General features: G+C 44.6%; 1 protein-coding gene across 4 annotated transcripts in view; it reads right to left on the reverse strand.

The window, feature by feature from the left end:
- The window catches only part of mtTFB2 (mitochondrial transcription factor B2), a 212,234-nt gene extending 191,278 nt beyond the window's left edge, over positions 1-20,956 (reverse strand). The window contains exons 1-2 of one of the 4 annotated variants that reach the window (XM_075698286.1): positions 20,631-20,956; positions 18,589-18,767 (exon numbers count right to left, since the gene is read on the reverse strand). In XM_075698286.1, coding sequence (XP_075554401.1) covers positions 18,589-18,767; positions 20,631-20,662 — 211 coding nt within the window. In that variant the 5' untranslated portion in view covers positions 20,663-20,956. The remainder of the gene's footprint in view (positions 1-18,588; positions 18,768-20,630) is intronic. The other 3 variants (XM_075698283.1, XM_075698284.1, XM_075698285.1) reach the window with 3 other exon arrangements.
- Positions 20,957-21,821: the final 865 nt, after the last annotated feature.

Consider the following 21,821-nt stretch of genomic DNA (forward strand, 5'->3'; position numbering starts at 1 on the left):
CCACGGCAAGATTGGCTTGTTCAATTTGTTTAAGTTCAATGGTTCGAACCTGATCCCGAGTTTCCTGCACAAGCATCCCCACTGTCGATACATCTTTGTGAACGCTGTCAACTGTTTCTAGGTGCTGTTCAATTTGTGACAACCGTCTTTTGACATCTGTAATATTCGACTGGATGACCTTGAGTTTGACGCACATGTCTTTCTGAGATTTTTCATTAGCCGCAGAAAGTTCTTTGAGAAAATTTATAATTTGATCTACCTTGTCAGGACCTGGGTTTGTTTCAACGTCCCCTGCACAGATGATCAGGTGCGTGACACAGAACAAAACTACGAACAATTGTACCCCAGCCTTCGATGTCCGACACACCGATGCTGGCTGTAGCCACACGGGTGAGCACGATTTAGTGACTCTACTAAGCGCGACGAAACAGCCGATCCTGGCGCGGTAGGTACATAGATCAACGATTTGCTTGAATAATGTTATCACATCATCACGCATTGTGTCATTGTATATTTTAGGATTTCTATTTTTTTACTCATACCAAGCTTAGTGCTACTAATAATTTCATGTATTAATTCTGCTAGTCTTTTAGTGTTTTCTATTGTAAAATTACTTGATTGTGCTTCTTTTGTATTTATATGTGTGCCAACCCTGCAACAATCTCTTGTGAGATCAGCAGTATTCCTAAAAAACAAATAAAATAATAGCTACACGAATTCGATTTGCTTGCTTGAGCACATTTAATCCACACTCTTTCCACTGCAGGAAAGGAAATATTTTTCCACCGTTGGCCCATCTAACGAGACGGATTCTGCAGAAGAGCCATTCGCACAATAAATGCCGAGAACTTGACAAAACTGTATAAACTACAGCAATGTGGTATGCGCAAGTTTGGCAGGGCTGGAGAAAGCGACCTGGCTTCAAAACACTTCCGACTGGCAGCAGACAGCCAGCACAAAGCGACAAAAAAAGAAAAAGAAAGAGAAAAAGAAGCGCAGATGTTCTGTTGAAATACACAAAAACCGCTTACTTCGGGCAGGTTAAAAGTGCTCTCTCATTGTTTCTAAAGTATTACACAATATAAAATATGGTGAAAACCCATGCGCAAACAGCAGAACTTATTATTTAATATTTCAACTCGCGTAACTCTATCAAAGCGGCTTCATGCCTCCTTAGTAAGCACCAAAGCTGGGAGGGCGAGTGTCAAGTGACGATAAGAAGCTGGGCGGCGAGTTTAGAACGAAGAGATATGTCTCTATGTTTAGTTTTTTCAGCCCCGAAGGAACTAGTGAATTGGAACATTTTGCAGGGTTTATTTTGCTTTGCTACCAAAGCAGTTTTGGGGGGATGTATCACAAACATGGCGAACAGCCCAGAATACCTGTAATTCTAAAATTTACACGAGTAGACACATTAAACTGAGCATAATAAAATCCACTGTGCTGTCTGTTTATGCTATCTTTTCACACTATTCTTGTGGTTCGAACAAGCGCCATTATATTTGAAAAGTAGCACTGCTAGGCTCGAGAACACGGGTTCAGTCCCCGGCTGCAGCATGCAGAGGTTCCTGCATGCTGAGGTTCCTGCATGCTTTGAACACCTGAGGTTCTGGCAGAATGCCAGAACCTCAGGTGTTCAATGTTAATCCAGAGTCTGCAACTGCGGAATGCCTTTTAAACATATTGTAGTTTTAGCAGGTAACACCCTGGAAATTATTATTATTCTATTTCAAAAGTTCGGTGAATCATGCATAATTCATGCACCATAAATGCCAAAATTTTAAAATATTTTTAAAGGCCATTTTTTTTTTAAACCACATTGGTTAATAAAAGTAAGAATGTGGTCTCCAATTCTCCTTAAGAAGCATTCCATTATTTGATCACCTGATTACCTGAGCGTTCCGATTTATTGAGCAGTGCAAAAACTAATTCAAAGAGAAAGACATTTTTTAAATTTAACCTTGCAACCAATCAGTGCTGCCCTTTGTGGATTACAAGCTTTTTTACAGCACGATTGGGCATGTTCGACAAAACTGTAATCAAGGAAGAAGATTGATGGTACTTTTGCCATGGGGTTACTGCTGACGAAGTATGCCTCTTCCCAACAACTGCAGTTGGGAGTTACGGGTCAGCTTGCACTGCAACACAACTCCCGACTTCATTCCAAGCATTCCAGGAACAAAAAGCAATTCTCTTGCCTTGAACTTCTAGAAAGATTCAATGACAGCTTTTGGGATATAAGTGAGTGCTATGTTGCGTCACATCAGCTTCTCCAAGATGTATCGGTGTGCTTGAGTTCTGGGCGCCATGACGCCGCTTTCCTGCACCCTGCGTGGCAGAGACCACCGTTTCGGTCGCTAAACAGGCAGTGGACAGGCCAAGCACTGCTCTTCTGGGCATCCAGCAAATGTTTCCTAGAGGTCAGAAGTGTTTGCCTGTCCATTGCGCCTCTTGCACTGAAATTGCAATTCGCTGTGTTCTGACAAGTTAGAAATCTCGCCATCAAATCTGCTTTCGAAATGGTGCATTCCTAAACTGCCAAAAGTTAATGTTGGGGATGTGTTGGAATGCGGTCTCTATAAAGGGTATACAAGGTTACTTATTTTAATACATGACCCGGCCTCAGGCCCCTTTAACAATACAGCCGGTTTCCCCCAAGCCGTTTCTCTCGTCGGCTGGGCTACCAGAGGTAGAATAGTCATCGTTTCGATGACACACACGACACACAGAACAGCATATGCTTCAATAAAGAAGAAGCTCGAAATTTCAGCATTGCCATTGTTGGGCATGTTGGTAAACTGACTTGGAAAGCATAATCAGCACCAGCAAACAAGGACAGAAGGGAAACGACACTACAGTGCACATTATGGTGTCGTCTCCCTTCTGTCCTTGTTCGCTGGTGCTAAATATGCTTTCCAAGCTAAAAAAAGTCACAGTTTCGCCCGAAAAGCGAAGCATTGATTGTGAAGAGGGCACGGCAGCTTACCAGCGGACAACATGCCTAAATCGCCATTACTGCTTGTGCAGGTTTTGCCGTGGTTTTTCGGCATGGTGTCTACAGCGAACAACAGGACTGAACCAGGATTCTTCGATGTGCCGCAATGTGGCAATGACACTGCGGACTGTCTACTTGTCAACGCCCACCCTACAGGAGTGACGTCATCGCTGGACAACCTAGAAAAGGCCCAGCCCGACATCGATTTCTTCAGAGGGCACGGCAGCTTGCCAGCGGACAACATGCCTAAATTGCCATTACAGCCTGTGCAGGTTTTGCCGTGGTTTTTTGCCGTGGTGTCTACAGCAAACAACAGGACTGAACCAGGATTCTTCGATGTGCCGCAACGTGGCAATGACATTGAGGACCGTCTACTTGTCAACGCTCACCCTACAGGAGTGACATCATCGCTGGACAACCTAGAAAAGGCCCAGCCCAATCGCCATTACTGCCTGTGCAAGTCAGTCAACTGGGCAATTTGCCCGCTTATCGTAGCGATGATAGGTTTCTGTTGGCCCTGCCGTGCCCTCAAAAGTGTTTTTCTATTTTGTCTGATTGCTGGTCGATGCTCATGTTATTGCTTGTGTCAGGTGACATAGAACAGAACCCTGGGCCCAAGGCTAATGAAATGTTGCAGGTCATTATCGATAGACTGGAAGAAAGCGACCGCAAGATGGACCGCATAAGAGAGGATATCGCTGCTGTTAATGCTAGAAGTGATAAGTTACAAGGAATTTTGACAATGTTCGAGGAAATGAGCAACAGAATTAATAAATTGGAATCGGTTGTCCAACAGCAAGCATTGAAGTTACTTGACTACGAAAACAGAAGTAGGCGCAACAATCTGCTAGTATTTGGAATCAATGAAAGTGCTCATGAAACAGAAACCAAACTTAGAGAACAGGTCCTAGATGGTATTTTTGACAATACTTTGGGGGTCCCCGTCAGGACAGTAGAAAGAATTCACCGCATTGGAAAAGCGAAACCGGATAAACCAAGACCAATTATTATGAAGTTCCTTGATTCCAGGGAAAAGGACAGTGTTCTAAAGAACTGTTTTAAACTGAAGGGCACTAATGTTCGGGTTAGCCAAGACTATGCTAAAGAAACAGTGAAAACAAGAAGAAAGCTTTGGGAGAGTGCAGCATCGGATCGGTCAAAAGGCACGAAAGTCAAGCTTATCTATGATAAACTTAAAATAAAAGACAAAATGTACACTTGGGACCTCACTAACGATAAGCACATACCATATGCATATAAAGAAAGTAGATTCGGTAAAGAAAAGCAAGAAAAGTTAGAAGTGGCAGGCTGCCCGCCTGACCCAGACGATTCAACAAGTTCGATGGTGACGCCCGGCTCGTCACCTACGTCATAGCTACGTTTTCTTGTTTTAAATGCACGCAGCATAGTTAACAAAACAACTGACCTAGAATTTCTGCTGCTTTCACAGAGCCCTTGTATGGTTTTGATAACAGAAACTTGGCTGCACTGTGGGATACAAGATGACGCAATTATTCCCCCTGGACACAAAATGTTTAGGAAAGACCGCGATTCACGTGGAGAGGGGGTGTGTATCATAATAAAGAATTCTGTCCACGCGGCTCTAATTGACAGGGACATCTCTGAAACAGTTTGGTGCAGAATTTCCTTTCAAAGTGTCGTTTATCTAGTCGGTGCAATATATCGGCCACCTTCGACTTCGCTTGACTTCCTAAACCGATTGAACACATTCTTGTGCAACAATGCACATAGGAACATGTGGTTAATTGTGGCTGGAGACTTCAATTTACCGCACATTAACTGGCAAGACCTACTCTGCAGCGGCGCTGAAGCATCCAGCGCTGATAAACTACTAGATATAATGTTTTCTTTTAATCTAAATCAAATCGTTCAAGAGGACACAAGAATAACTTCTAGGTCGTGGTCAGTGTTGGGCCTAGTGTTCCTATCCAATAACATAGAACATCATTTGTTGACAATTGAAGATGGTATTTCCGATCACAGAATGATTGTAGTGAATGTGGCTACTAGCAGTATGCCCCGTATGAAATGCTCCCCTGTAATTACGGTAAAGGACTACAATCGTGCTGATGACAATTCAATATTAGATTTTTTGGAATTCTCGTTTGGCCAATTTGAGCACCATGCAAAGGAAAAAACTGTAGATGAGCTTTGGAATGAATTTAAGGATATAGTAACCATTGTGTGGACCGATTTGTGCCAACTCGAAAAAACAAGTCTAAACAACGCCGACCTTGGATTAACCGCGGCATCATTCACATGAAAAGAAAACTAAAGCGACTGCGTAAAAAGAAAAAGGATTCAGACGAAATACCGAGACTTCGCGCAGAGTTGAGGCATACTCTGACACTATACAAAAAGCAATTCTTTGAACAAACACTGACAGGGTTTCTAAAAAGTTCTCCACAAAAATTCTGGAGATATCTCAGCAGTAGGAAAGATAAAATTTAAGAAATCGTAAAGGACAACAAAGTTAACAAAGTCTGCGGACATTGCCGAACATTTTAATGACTTCTTTCAATCTGTGTTTACTAATAATACAAACATGAATACAGACGAGCATTTACCATATATTACACGTTACCCAATGGAAAATCTGGAAATCAAACAAGAAGGGGCGTTCCAATTGCTGCTGAGTTTAGATGGAAAAAAATCTAGTGGACCTGACAGAATTTGTCCTGAATTTCTGAAACGTCACGCTGAATGGATGTCATACTTCTTAACGATAATTTTCAAGAAATCATTACATACGCATTCTCCACCCACAGACTGGCGCAGGGCCGTAGTTATACCAGTGCATAAAGGTGGTGATCGCACATTTGTAAATAATTACCTTCCTATTTCACTCACATGTATCAGTTGTAAACTTCTGGAACACATCATCGCAAAACATATTTTACAATTTCTAGAAGTGAATAGTTTACTCATACCAGCATGGCTTCCATACTGGACTATCTACCATTACACAATTAATTGAAGTAGTTCATGATCTCGCTGCCGCCTTAGATGAGAAGCACCAGATTGACATCATTTGTATAGATTTTGCGAAAGCCTTCGATAAGGTTCCGCATAATAAGCTGATCTTTAAACTGAGAGAAATAGGTATCGATGAAAGATTAGTGCTATGGATAAAAGAATATTTAAGTGGTTGTAAACAGACTGTAAGTTTAGATGGCAGCCTGTCGAGTCCACTCCAAGTGCTTTCAGGTGTTCCTCAGGGGTCAGTCTTGGGCCCACTGTTATTTCTTATACAGGCACGTACCCAGGATTTTTTTTCGGGGGGGGCCCAACCAAAGGTAACTTTTCTATGCAAATGAGGGGGGGTACCTTTACTAGTACAAATGTGAATAACGCCCCCCATTCGCCATAAAAACGCGCAAACCCACAAAAGAGAAATTAAATAAGGTGTGTTCACAGGTACGCATGTGCTATACACCTCTCCTTTACTTGGCAAACAAAGAACCCCCGTCAAATGGACTTGCGCAGGAAAGAAGCGTAGAAAGAACACTGCCAAGGACAAGAAGCGAAAGTGTAAAATAAAGATTACTTTAGTAGAATAGAATTAAAGAAAACAGCAGTTGGCAACAAAGGCACATGGACCGCGCGGAGTTAGGTTACTCCACCAGCCAATCACAGAAGCGAACAAAATCGTCATCATGCGGCCTTTTCAAAATGGCGTCGTACTTGAAACCTTCGGCGCGTCTGCTGTTCTTCAAAAGTCTTCATCGGTGGAAGCAATGAGGTGTGCAACAGATATGGGTAAAATGTATGGAATCTTCAAAAGTCTGCGGTGCAGTTCACTTCACTGCAGCACCTGTTTTACTCATGAAACTTCACAACAAATAGTTGTAGCGAAGCAAGCATGTTATTTCAGTTCAATAAAGAATTAGGCATTCGTCATTCCACTATAATAGGCGAGGGAAAAGGTATCAGATTGCACGCTAATAATTTAATGTTCGTAGTTACTGCCTTATTTGGGTAACAGAAAAAGTTTGAAGTACGAATTGTTTGCAGCCTCGCGGGCAAACAGTGGCTGGCGGTTATGAGGGCGTGGGCGGGCCTTCATTGCAGACTTAAGTTGTGTCCGACTATAGTAGCGTTTTTTGAATTAGCTCTGGAAGAATTATACAGAAATATATATTTGCAAAACAATCGCAGTTCTTTTGGATCCGTCGTTTACTGCTTTACCAAGTGCCACAACCGAATGGTATTATTATTTGGGAAGTTACGTAACGATGCGTGGCAGCCAGTCGCGAAAAACCACGCGTGGCGCAGGAAGCTGCGATTCTAGACATATTGCGGCCACCGCAAAAGGTTAGAAAAACATCCGCACAGCAGAGAAGTGGCTACGTTAGGCGGCTCTAATGATAACTGTAGAAGCGTCATTCAGAACGCACGGAATTGTCCTCCACTTCCGGCGGCGTTTTCTCTCCTTCCTATTTAAATAAAAAGATGTTGATCTATAAATATTTTCATAAACAACGGTTAAATTTGTTAATTTCGCTTTTCCTTCTTGTTTGGCTGTTGCACTGGCTTTCTCCCTTAGTAGATCGCTTAATTTCTCAAATTCTTGCGGCTCTTGTTTGCAGTTGGCAATATTGCACGAAAAGAGCTGTACAATTAGGGAAAACCCAGTCGAGTTAACGGGTGACAGTAATATTGCCTATGAGTTTAAGGGTTATTGCAGGGTTTGATTATGGACGCTGTCTCGCATTATTTTATTTTCCACCTTATCTAACCCATGCATATCACGGGTATATGGTTCCGAGGATCTGTTAGCGTCGCGGCGAGCCATCACTCGAGGAAATAATGAAACAAAAAGAAAAGTTTATTTGCAGAAAAACTTTATTTTGCAAAGGAATTTGGGACCTCCCAGGCCCCTGGGTCTCCGCACGACCCCACTGCGTTCAAACGTTCATGTTTCGCATGTCCATGACGCTGGCAGCCCCGTTGGCGGCGATCTTCTGCCTTGCCGGGTCCGTGGAGCGTAGTGAGATCTCCCAGTCCTCCCAGATTTGGAGTGGTACCGGCCCGCCGGGGGGAGGAGAAACCGGGCAGGCCAGGAGTATATAGGTGCTAACAGAAGCCTTGGTTTCCTAAAAGGTCATCTACGTCTAGCGCCACCAAACCTAAGATTGCTTGCATACAAGTCACTCGTACGCTCTAAGCTGGAATATGCCTCTGCCATCTGGAGCCCTAACCAAAAATATCTAACAAACTGTCTAGAATCAGTGCAGAATCGTGCCACAAGATTCATCCATTCATGCTATTCATATAATGTCAGTATATCATCGTTAAAAGCAGAATCCGGCTTAACAAGCCTGACTTGTCGGCGTCGTATCGCTACTATGTACTTATTTCATAGGTTTTTTTACAGCTCACTTCATCATCCACCCTACATCAGCCCTCCTGCACGCATTTCTCTCCGCATTGGTCATCCCTTTCAAGTCGCCCGTCCACGTACGCACACTACCACGTTTGCCACATCATTCTTCCCACGTTCAGCCTCGGACTGGAACGGCCTTCCACACGACATCGCCGCAATCACCTGCCCATCGACGTTTTTGAACTGTATAATTAACATATTTACCAGCGAGCAAACTTGTACCTAAACATCTTTCCCTTGTGTATATAATTTATTTTAATAGCTACCCACCCCTTATGTAATACCCCCAATCCTGGGGGCCTTTAAGGTAATAAAGTGAACTGAAGTGAAGTGAAGTGAAGGTGTGCTTTCGGTGCATTGCGCAGAGGGCAAGAAGGTGGGATGGGTCAGTAGTGGGATAGGAGGGATGGAGTAGGCAGCATGCGCGTTTGCAGGCGGCGCCATAAGTGTTGCTCCCTGGCAGTGAGGGAAGAGTGGGGGGGTTCCAAACGAATAAGGTTGAACTAACGAAGCAACAACGATGCGCGTGAGCGTTGAATAGACGGTGACAACTGAATGCACCTCGAGTTAATTGCGTGGGCACCGAATTGATGAGGAAACTGGCCTTCCCATCTCAGGAGACACCGATAACTACCGCCATCCAAAAGGAGTGAAATAGGCAGCAAAATGTTGACCGCCGAATAGCTGTCAAGTCTCAACATTGATTTGGCGGCGCTTTAGGAATGTGTGAGAAGTGGTGGCGTGAGCGGGGAGAGGGGGGGGGGGTATGCGTCCTAAATTCGGGGGGGGGGGCCCGGGCCCCCCCGGGCCCCCCCTTGGGTACGTGCCTGTTCTTATATATATAAACGATATCTGTTCTGTTGTTGAAGAACCGGTAAAAATGAAGCTTTTTGCAGATGATTGCCTAATTTATTCTACCGTAACCAATGTTCAGGATCACCAGAATTAGTCGTTGTTTAGAAAATTTCAGCCAATGGTGTAAATTATGGGGTATGCATATAAACTACATTAAATCAACATACACACATATGACTAAGAAAGTAAACGTTCTGCCTTTTAACTATTACATCGATGGTAATTTGTTAGTTCGTGCTAACCAGTTTTAATATTTAAGTGTTACAGTGACGCATAATCTGACATGGCATACGCGCATAGAAAATGTGTGCTCGAAGGCGAATCAGAGATTAGGTTTCTTAAGGCAAAAACTAGGTCAAGCTTCGCAAGATGTAAAGCTGATATCTTATAAAACTTTTATTAGACCTTTACTTGAATATGCCTCAGTCATCTGGAGCCCTCATCAGAAAGAAATGACTACAAAGTTAGAAAAAGTTCAACGTCGTGCCGCGCGCTTCATATGCTCAAAGTACCGCCGTTTAGATTCCGTTACACTGATGTTGCAGTCTTGTGAACTGGACACACTAGAACTACGAAGGCAAAAAAATCGTCTGAAACTGTTTTTTAGAATACCACATGGACATTTAAAAATCAACAAAGATGAGTATGTGCAGCTTCCAGGAAAACGAAGCAGTCGTGTTAATCATCAATATGTTTTACGCCCATTTTTTGCTCACAGTGATATGTTCCGCTTTTCTTTTTTCCCTGCCGTGATTGAACTCTGGAACGCGATACCAAGCTTTGTGGCAGATGCCAGTGATGTTTGTGAATTTGAAAAATTTTTAAACATGTATTTTTGTGATTCCGCTGCCACTTGATGCACCTGTATATATGGTCTGCCTGTATTTAAACCCTCCCTGTAAGAACCCTCAGCAGAGGGTTGACAGTATGAAGAAATAAATAAATAAATAAAATAAATAATATCATATTAGTAGACAGCTATATGAAGGATAGTAGTTTTATCAGCCATATAAACTTGGAAACACTCGCTTACTAACTGAATTAACAAGCATGGTGTCAGTACGCACAAGTAAACATGAACACACCACACTCGGTCAGGGTGAACACTCGTTGCAAAATGCTGGACACTGGTATGAGCATGTGCGGAAGCAGCAGCGAGCAAAGTGACCTCAGTGCAGCCTATTGTTTCAATGCAAGAGCAACGAGAACATAGCACGCACAAATGTATGAGCCGTCTGCAAATCCCTTTCAAGATATGGCACGCATGACCGCGCACATCCATGCAAAGTACACACTTTCTGGCTGAGTCGAAGCCACCCCCCTCCCCCTCCCTTCTGCGCTGGCTCCCCACATTGCTCCATATATGGTGCACGAGATTTATTAATTAATTTATTTATTTATTTATTTTTACACTCGCGGTTTGCACATTACAAAGGGGACAGAGGGCCGCTATCATGAGTTTCCCTTGCACCCGGTCATGAAATGCGCAGTTGCTGCTGGAGCATAACACCGCCCTCACTTTCATCCTTCCATAGCTTTTCGCGCGATGGAAGACAGCACATTTGCTCTCCACTTTCTTCTTTGCGCACACTACATTGAGCTGTGATTGCCAGCTTCCCTCACGTGCTTTCCCTCGCACATACAGCATATGACGTGCAGCAACGGTGTTCCACCCTTGGACTTTATACGGAACATCATGGCAATGGCGAAAATGTGCCTGGAGTGTCCATATAATTACTATTGCAATAAAGCAAATGCATGCATGCCACGCAGTTCAATGAAAGTTCAAAATTTGGGCAAACAAACACAAGCGTCCAGATGTGAAATCCATTAAAGAATGCCATCAAAGGTTGCAACCACACTACGCACTAGAGCAGCCTCTTCTCGAAAAACAGATCTTGTCAAGCAAGGTGGCCAGGCATAGTTGTCAATCATTCAGCTTCTACATAGTGAATAGAGTCCTAATAACATAAAAAAATCATAATTAAACCACTGTCGGTCGATGGTGGGCACACACTCAGACGGGGTTTCATATGAAGAAGTGTTCGGACGTAGCACATGCACGTGCCTTCCATGCTGCATCCACTTCCTCTTTGATAGGGTCCCGTCAACAACAGCCTCCCATGATTTTCGATGCGAACATGGCACATCTGCGCTACACATTCCCCTTTTAAAGGAAACTTTAACCGTCAATTTTTGTGCTCGTTGGGATATATACACATCTGCTCACACTCACTGGCACTCTCTCGCACTCGCGCCCTTGAAATAAGTGCCAGTGAATGTGAGTGCACTCATGAGTGAGTGTGCCGACCTATGACTAGGCGTGATGTGCTTCCTGTTGCCAGTTCTCGCCGAGTGTCTGCTCTTGTTGAATTTCTTTGTTTGTAGCATTGGGATGGTGCGTCTTAAGAGAGGAGCATTTACACATGTACTTATTTATCCTTAGCAGTGTGCTGAAAGGGGCTGGTTGGTTCACCATTGAAATATAACAGAAACAGCGCAACACAGGACATGTGAGTAAATAGCACAGGACAGAGCACTGTCTGATGCTCTTTACTCGCTTGTCCTGTGTCACGCTGTTCCTGTTTTATTTCAATTCTATATCCTTTTTCCAGGGACTGGATTTTACCCGCTAATAACCTAATGTTATAGCTCAGCACAAGACGCGTCGGCACTATTTGGAACTTACTCGAATATTATCGCTGATTCCATCTGTTCCGAGTCTTCTTGCCGAGCCTTGTGATAACAGATTGTATGCGCAACACGCATTGTGTAGCACATTCTGCAAGGCACGCGGGCACCAGATTATACTGCAACCTTCAATAAGTTATGTATAAAAGCCAATGCGCTTGACCTGCAGATCAGATTATCACAGACTGTGTTCATGGCTATCATTGTGTTTTGAATGTCACTTACTTCCAGGGGCACAAGTTCGCCCAATAAGGAGTTTCATCATTCACTGTTTTGCTAGTGTGTTCCTGACTGTCACCACATGTATAGCATTTTTGCCACGGTATGGTTCTTTTTCCTTCATTCTTTTCATTCTTTCACCTTTTCTTTTCTTCATCCTGTAGCCATATACTTGAATTTGATCCACATTTTATTTAGACATACGTACATCATGCGTACAGGCAGTAATACTTGGGGGCAAGATCTATTTCTCGATTAGTAGCTATCTAAATAAGCGATCCTTTTTCATACTTACCGAGGATGGCCCAACCTCCCAGCATTACAATAACCGTGGGGTGCCTCAGGGCGGAGTACTGAGCCCAACGCTCTTCAATCTAACACTCATTAGGCTTGCAGACACCCTTCCATGCATCGTTAGGCTCCCCATCTATGCCGACGACATTTGTATTTGGATGTCAAGTGTGGTGCGACTGCAGCTTCGCGTACAGCTTCAGAAGGCAGCAACTTTACCACCATCCTACCTTCGAGAACAAGGACTTCAATTATCATGTGAAAAGTGTGCAGTGGTGGCATTTACCAGAAAACCAATGTCTCCATACGCGATATCGGTCGACAGACAGCTGATCTCGTACAGCACAAGTCAGAGATTTTTTGGGGCGGTCATTGACAAAAATCTCTCCTGGACCCACATGAATTACACGAGAAAACGCTTGGCAGGAATTTACCATATGTTTAAGTTTCTAGCAGAAAAGACCTGGGGAGTGTCAATACAATCTATGCTGCAACTGTACAGTGTCCTCTTTATTGGATTCCTGCGGTACAACCTACCAGTCATCACCAACACCTGCAGAACTAACCTGAATACAATCCAAAGCATCCAAGCCCAAGCCCTCAAGATATGCCTTGGTCTACTGCAGAGTGCATCAACAACTGAAGTTATTGCACCACTGCACCATTGCAGAAGATTGCAGTCGCTCAAGATGGTGCATTAGAATGCATATTACCATTGAGACAATGCATGTGCACACAAGACACTTCGCCCGGACCCCTACCCACCACCTTGCAAGTCTCCCAGTAGAAAGGCCCCACACAACATTCAGTGCAACTGTCTTAGCACACCATGCCTCTCTCAGGTCAGGTTACACACCTGCGGCAAGACCTTCGATTCCTCCATGGTGTGTGAGCCAAACTCAAGTAAACCTTACAATCTCAGGGCTTCAGAAAAAGTCGGACTTGCCAGCATCGGCCCTCAAGCAACTTACATTGCTTCTCTTGTATGAGAAATACTGCACCTGCACATACGTCTATACTGATGGCTCAACTACATCAACTAGTCCTGACAGCGCTGTAGTTATACCAACAATGGGAATAACCCAGTGGGTCAAGACTTCTCATATCACTACGTGTACAGCTGCAGAGCTCACAGCTCTCTGTGATGCGCTTCATGTGATAAATGCCAAAAGTCCTCAAAAATGGACAGTTTTCTGCGATTCAATACTGGCCTTGCAATGTGTGCAGTCGTTTGTCCGACATGGAATTCGCATGTGGAATCGTGAAAGTTGTTCGCCACTTGAAAGAAAAAGGCCATGATATCTTACTTCAATGGATACCAAGTCACTGCAGTATCGGTGGAAATGATGACGCAGATAAGGCAGCTCGAACGTTAGGACCACTGCGTCCCCATTGCTCTCTCAAGGACCGACACTGCGAGACAACTTCGCATTCTAGCACACACACTCTCCTCAGCAGAGTGGAATACTGCACATACAAGGCACACCACACTCCACAGACTACGTCCTTCACTGCAACTCCATCGGGCTTACTAAACATGCGGCCTAGTGCATGCGTTGTTGGGCCCCTGGAGGTACAGCCAATGGGTAGGAGATGGTGACATGTAATGAGTGCATGAAATGAGTGTATAAAATAGGAAGTGTTAATGTCCAATTGAACCCTGTTGAGCGAACCTTCAAATTATGAACTCCTCGTGGGCAAGCAAGCACATTGCGATGCTTGGAGTGTTTTCATTTGGCCTTACCGAGGCACAGTTAAAGCACAGGCGAGAGCTTGAACAGACAAGGAACGAAAAAAGAAATTCATAAAAAGGACTATAATGGTTTCGCATTCCCATACACGAGCAGTGTCAAATGTCTCTGCCAAATTTTTTTATTTGTACAGTAAAACCGTGTTAAACCATACTCACTAAAACATTATTTTCATTTGAAAAGTAGTAAAGTCAAATCCCAAACACAGCGGCCATTCAACATAGTGCGTTTTGTATCTGCATAAACCATACAAGCTTACTGCGCACATATCGGCTGGCATGTAGTATTTGCACTTTTCGTAGCGCAATCATGGCGGTCGGTCGGCCAGGCAGCAGAACGAGTCTTAGAGATCAGAACGGCCTCCAAGCACAAATCCAGAGGGCGCTCGCAAGAGTGAAGCCACATTAACATCAACATCATTTCAGCCTCGAGCCAGAGAGTGTTATGGCTGGCTAGTGGTTGCCTGTGTTGTGACATCGTGCAAGCTAGGACAAAAATCATGTGCTCAGCACAAAAGAAAAATTGGACATCCTTCATGCTGTCAAACGTGGCACAAAGACGGCGCTGGCACGCGATAGGGATCTGCCACTGACTACAATGTGTGGCGTTTGGAATGCGTAGAAGATGCTCGGCAGGGCTGCTGGGACTGCAAAAAGAAGTTGGCTATGAGGTTCCACTTTTCAAGGTTCGACTTTTCGTCATTGTTGCCTCTGTTACTGCTGAAGTGTCGCCTAATGACAGTGATGAGGACGACATGGAAGGCGACAGCACGGGTGATTCAGGCCCGACAGTGGCAGAAGTTGCACGTTACGTCAGCCTCGTGCGAGTGTTTTGAGTAGAGGGGGCTGACGGAAAAGGTGGCTCGCAGCTTAAAGGAGTTTGAGGTCACTGTCGTCGCAGCTAGGCTGCCGCGGAATTCATCGTATCTTTCACGGTCTTTCCACCTACATGGATGAAGCTGCGACTTGCATGCTATTAAAACACCGCCACCAAGTCTGACTGCACTGATTTACTTTCTGTCTGCTTTGAATACAAATCACATCAGTGAAATAAACATCATTGAAACAAGACTCGTTTTCGCACAACTCGTTTAACCATTATTAAACCTTATGCAAATAATATCATAACTAGAATCAAGTACATATACAAAAAGAATTAACTAAGTTTTAGTTCCCAAACCTCTCATATTTTGGTAATAAACATTAACCTGACTAATTCTCAGAATGTTCTAATGTTGGAAGAAAATGGCAAGAGGAAGGCAGCCTTCCAATGATAGAGCAAAAGATGAAACCCTTTGGCCACACATCAGGTTTGTTGACAAGTTCAAGAAATTCATCGTCCAAAGATATATGAAACAAACTGTACGTCTGGTACCTGGTTTTCAGCCAAATGCACTTGACTGTCTTGTTGCCAATGGGACCTACCAGAAGTCCCTGGATGTCGGATGCTGCTGTAGTAGGAGCCAAACAGGACACAAAAAGGCCTGTTGTTAATGAAGGTGGCGGCACGAATTTGGGAGAGCAGTCTTTGGCAGTACCAAACGCTTGCTGCAGCAGGTTCTTGTCTCACGGCTGAGCGTGGTTGACCAGTGGCTGCTGCCAGTGCCTTAATGGCCTCCCGGCAACGTCAGCGAAAGACTGTCTTTCCAAAGGGGAGGTCTCTTGCAGTGTGCGCCCACATAATGGCAGGAAATATCGGTCGAAACAGTGCCACGTAGAGAAACCACCACTTCATGAAGGGACACATTTTCAACACGAAGCTTGCGCATTTCCGACACAGAATTATTATTTTAAGCAGCCACTGAACAACCTTCGCGGGAACATCGGCGACATCAGACGCCATGACAGACAGTTGATCTGCTGGGGGCATGTCACTGTCAACGACGATGCTCACTGCCATTGGATTTGGTTGAACATCTTGGTACCGTGTACTAGAAGGGGCAGTGCAGCGGGCAGCACTCCCTGCGCGGCTCTGGCATTATCATCAATAGTGGCGGCACTGCAATCAACCACTCTTGAAAAGAAGTGGATGAAACACTCGCATCCACTGCAATGCACCTATATATGTTTGATGCACACCAGAGATGTTAGTCAGTTTTTTCGCTGTAAGCACTATGTTTATTTAGTCTGTATTATCTGCTTACAATGAGAAAATAAAATTTGTCTTGTTTCTTTGCCACAAATGCAATAGCGGCCTCTTAAATAACTATAGCACATCTGTCCTCACCACTGGAATCTAGTCACACTCTTGAAGACATGGGCACTTTTTATCGCGATTGAGTCCCATCGGATGAACTTTTTCAAGATGCTGGAAAATCATCACTTCAATGCATTCAGCAATCAGGATAGACCTTGTTTAGCTTAGAGAGCTTGAGGACGCAGACGAGAGTCTATACGATCATAAGTGAGGAGATTTTGATCGTACATAATTGCAATAGAGTGGCCGCGTAACAGGGGAATTAAACATAGCTAGTCTCTGCAACATTGAAGGTGTCTTAAGATGCTCACAACTTAAAATGCAAGCTAAAACATTCACGAATTGAAAAGCAGCAGATATTCATAGAAAGCAAGCAAAACACCACCTAATGAGTGCATTCTAGCCATGCAACAGGCAACCGCATTCCAGAATGAGCTATTGCAGCGCCACCAGCGGTGTCAGGTGCCCCTATGTGTTGCTGCCTCTGCGCACTGCACTGCCCCTTTTTAGTTCACTGTAGTCCTGGCGACAAGACGGCTCATGACAGCACCCAGTGGTGGCCACGGTACCTACGCTACACTTTTCAACGCCATGCACAGTAGACACAGCAACTACATGCGTCAAGTTGAAAACTGTGAAGAGCATTACCCTCGATTGCACTAAGCATGGCACCTGTGTCGGCAATGGCTTCTACAGGGTCTTCGAGCCCATCTATGATAACTTTAATTGGAGGGCAGTAGTCGTCCAAGAGACCTGCCAATGTGATGGGAATAGGGCAAGATGGCTGTAGAAGTTGTTGTTGGTATCACTTCTTTCCACAAATAGCAAAGAAAGATAGCATCGTCTGCAGGACATATGCACAACATGCTCAAATGTCAGTTGACTGTTGTTGAAATTCCCCTGTGATGTAAGCTGGGGTGACAATGAAGAAGCACAATTTCCAAGCATCATTGAAGTTGCAGCTTAAGCTACTTCTCCATAGTGCAACAGACAGGCTCTTCAGACGATTCAGGAGCAAGTGTCTTTGAACTTCCTGGCTTTTAATGGCATCAGTGAAAACAGATGATGTGAAAGCCTCTATGGCCTGCTCAGCAAAGGCGAGATACACTTTCCACACAGTCTACCACCAAATGAAGCGTAACCCTAACAGGCATGGTCCAACCTCCGGTTTTACTGTCTCCCAAAGAGACTTCTCTCGGTTCACTTCATCTTCGTCCAACCAGAGCACCCGTCACCCTCTTTGTCCATCACAATATGCAAGATAATTTTACCTAAGTCAGTGGTGTAATCAACGTTGTGCCTAACTTCAGAGACCTGAAATGGGCCTTTGCTTTGCATGAGCAGCTTATTCGAGTCGGTAGGCAGCAGAATCAGAACCTTTTCACTGGATCGTAGCCTTCTTTGTCGGCTCTTACAATCGTAAAAAAACCTATTTTTACTGGGCTTTACCAAACTACTCATGAGTGAGGTTACAGGAGTCTGTTCCAAAAATCCACAAGGTAGGTGTATGTTTGCACCTCATCCATCAATGTTGTTCTTTGTCCCTAGCTCTATCAAGGCGCTGCAAGATCCACACATGTGCCTGCTGCAACTCAAATGGTGAAAAGCTGTGACTTGCTTGTGACACGTTGTGATATGCGAAGGGCAGCAAGGTAGTGATCCCATGAGACATTTGGCACATTTTTAGCATGGCCTTCAGTGTACCGTTGAATTTTTCAATCAAGTTGTTGCAAGTCAGTCAACAGAAAAGTTTCTGCAAGTCAGCTTTTTTGTGCAAAAATGGTGACCTGAGGTGCCTAGTAATTTTGCGGGTAACGAATCTACTTGAATTTGCATCTTAGGCAGTTTAATCAATCATTTTCTGCAACTTAATTCACTATGAAACATTTCCTGACAATTTCACATCTTTTTCAGGTCACTAGACACTGTGATGACAAAACTTGCTCTACCTGTCAAGCTCACATCACCCAGCCCACAGCACATATTCATACACATCCTACCAATTGACTCCAACACCACCGGTGTAATACATACCATTTATCATACTGCAATGCCTAGTGCCGGTATTACTTGTGGCAACACCCACATAGCCCACAACCCAAAGCACTGTGGGTGCCCATAGCATTCCCAAAGAGCTGGCAGGATCACCACAAAAGGTTCACTCAAGCAACTGGTGTGCTCACCCAGGGCAGCAGTATGCACATGGAAGAGGTCCTCAGGCTGACCCGTTCTGCGGCCAAGAAGTGCAGGGAAGCTGTTGCACAGCGCCAAAAGCTCAGGATCACTGGCCGCAGCTGACAGTGGCCGCCACAAGAGCTTCCTCCCACAAGCGACCAGGGGACACCCACCAACCAACATGTCACTGTGCATGGTACAAAATACTAGCTCCAACAACTGCAATAGACACAACCACATCTTGTGGGCAACAAATTACGTATTTGCCTTTTTTTTTTACCAAAATCTGCTATCACCTGCAGTTGCAGATGATGGAAGCGATTAACGCTCAAAACACAACGATAACTGCTAGCACAATTGTCAGTCAGCCAAATTGGGTCAAATGTGTTGGCGACTTATACATGACTCATGATACATTCACCATAATTGCTGGTGCTTGCATTCTATTTTGTACACCAGTATTCACTTTGTGTACACAATCTGATTAGATAAGATTCTTTCAATATAGAATCAGTAACAACATTCAAGCAAGTTTCAACTTAAGCCGAGCGATAACATTGTAACAGTGGTTAGCGGGTGAAAAATGGTCATGAGAAAAGGATAAAAAAATCATGCCAATATACGAGCGAAGAATTCATCCAACTGCAAGTGTGGCGCTTGAAAGCCCACAATGCACTTCACAAGCATTGCAGAAATTTGACCTTGACGGCTGACCAAGAAGCTGCTTAAAGGTTTCGGGCCTCTCGGGGACAGCAGCGTAGAAACGGGCAACCAGAAAACCCCACAACTATAACTTTGCGTCAAACGTTTCCTAGAGCGCCATTTAAAGAGCTTGCCTGTAGATGATCAGCTTTTAGTGCAATGATCTGAGGATTGACCTCCGTTTAGCACATCCTCAGTGTTCTTCACTGATTCATATCATTCCATTCTGCACAAACTGCTTGATGCTGTTCATGGCAAAATAACAAAGGAGACAGCTTTTTAGAACCAAACAGGCACTTCTAACAAAATTTTTTATGCACTTTTATGGTTTTATTTCTAATCAAGAGCTTTTTGTCATTAAGGGCAATTTTATCTACAATGCTCTAGTATAGGATCAATATCGGTCACTTTGTCGGACATAATTTTATCAGCTTTTTGGCAAACGCATTCCAAAGTCACATTGCTAACAACCCAGTTAAGAGAACTTATTGATATGTAGATACCTACCAAGATCGTGCTTCATAGGATGTCGATACCTACCTTGCTGTTCTTAATATGCCTACTGGCCGATCAGAGCCTGCAATGTTATTGACATGGCAAACCTCTTTCACAGCCTTTTATGTGGCCTTCATTTCACATTCAACTTTTTGTGACGATAACCAGATTCTATTCACGGATTTAACGATTTCTGGGCCAACTCAACACGTGTGCTACTCGATACAATGCACACTCTGCTGGCGTATGTAAGTGCTTGTCCCAAACGAGGGTCCATCTGCTGGCATGTGAGTACCTTCTTTGTAGTCTCGATGCCCAAGTTTGTTTGCCCCAGCCCACCTGTCCTTATTCCCAACGCGTGCATAGTCCAGAAATGAAACTGCAACAAAAATGAGTGAGACTGAGGTGATGTTGGTGCATTATCACACATTAGGTGGCTAAAAGATACGATGTGAATGCTGTTTTCACTGCACACTGCTAATCGTCGTAGGTTGCTCTCTCACATGAGGAAGAATGAGGGTAACCAAGGGTCTCAGTTTTAGCGAGAACCACGGCTTTATTGTCAGCTATATGGTTGTCGTGGAAAAATGACACATTGGGCCACTTCAAGTACATCACACCGCAGAAATCATTGTACTAGGTCAGCTTGCAGCTTTGTGAAGGACACAAAAACGGGTACTTCCTTGTCTGCCACTATCCTATCAATGAGTTTACGCATAAATGGCGCTCCAGAGTGAACGGCGCTTGTCGAAGGGCGCCTCCCATTTTTGAGCAGACAGCCACGCTCATTCCTTGTACCCAATCGTCCTAGTATTATTCCCATGATACAAAAAGACAAAAATGCGATTTGTACCATGAATGCTTCAACAGAATTTGAGCCGTCATGCGCTTGACATGTGCACTTTGAGACGCTGCATACACGCGCGAGCGCACATACACGCCACACAGCGAACGCCTCGTAGGTCGTAGTCTGCTGGAAATGTTTCTCACCCCTTCAGTGCAGTACCACTACAGTATCACCTAGCGGGCAGAACCCGTAGCACTTCTCAACGTAGCTTCCAGCATCGATTATCCAACTTCCAACAAACTCTGGCAGTTACGCGCGATGTTTTGCTGCAGTTTCACCATTGGTTTCACGCGAGACGTTAATTTGAGGAATTGCCAGCCGTTTGTGCGCAGGCGTGAGGAAGAGCGGGCGCAAGAGAGAAAATCTGGGGGCTTTAGCTCCTTGAATATATGACTCTGCCTAGGCACTACGGAGGAGGTTTGCAGGCGTATGTACCTAGGCGTGCCGGCATTGCGGAGTGGGATAGGCCCCGCACACCCGCACACACGGCCGGTCTCTAGGGGAGCGCGCGCTTTCTTTCTTACGGCCTTCGCATTCGCCGCGGAAGGAATGGGAGTTTTTCTCCAAGAACGCCTTTCGCCGCCGCCAGGGGCGCGACGACCCTACTGCTAGGGAGCTCTCTGCCCGCCTGCTTCTGCGGCGGCGGGCGGTGATCGCCTGGTTTCGTGCTGTTTTTCCGCTGCTTCTTGTTCAACGATTCACCGAAACGAAAGAAAACAAAAAGCAAATGATTTATCTACATGTCAGCCAATAAGTTCACACGTGAACGGAGTTTTCATAGAAAAATTCGAACCATAGAAACATCAAAGGTCCAATCACTCTCGTTCCTGAAAGGTGCGACAGGGAAATGACAGATGTTGCGGTTTGAAATGCCGAAGGTCGTATTTCGGGCAATTTCTTGCATGTCTCATAGTCCATGCCGAAGTTAAGTGCTGGTAGAGACTTTAGTTAACGCGAAGGTTAACGGAATGGTTTATGGGGGTTTAACGTCCCAAAGCGACTCGGGCTATGCAGGGACGCCAATGTGGAGGGCTCTGGAAATTTCGCCCACCTGGCGTTCTTCAGCGTGCACAGACACTGCACAGTACACGGGCCTCTAGAATTTCGCCTTCATAGAAATAGCTCAGTAGCTTAGCACTCCAACCACTAGCTTGAGCCATCGCGGCGGATTCATATAATTTTCAATGCCACCATATT

The sequence above is a fragment of the Dermacentor variabilis genome, chromosome 7 (assembly GCF_050947875.1).
Source record: "Dermacentor variabilis isolate Ectoservices chromosome 7, ASM5094787v1, whole genome shotgun sequence".
Classification (NCBI taxonomy): domain Eukaryota; kingdom Metazoa; phylum Arthropoda; class Arachnida; order Ixodida; family Ixodidae; genus Dermacentor; species Dermacentor variabilis.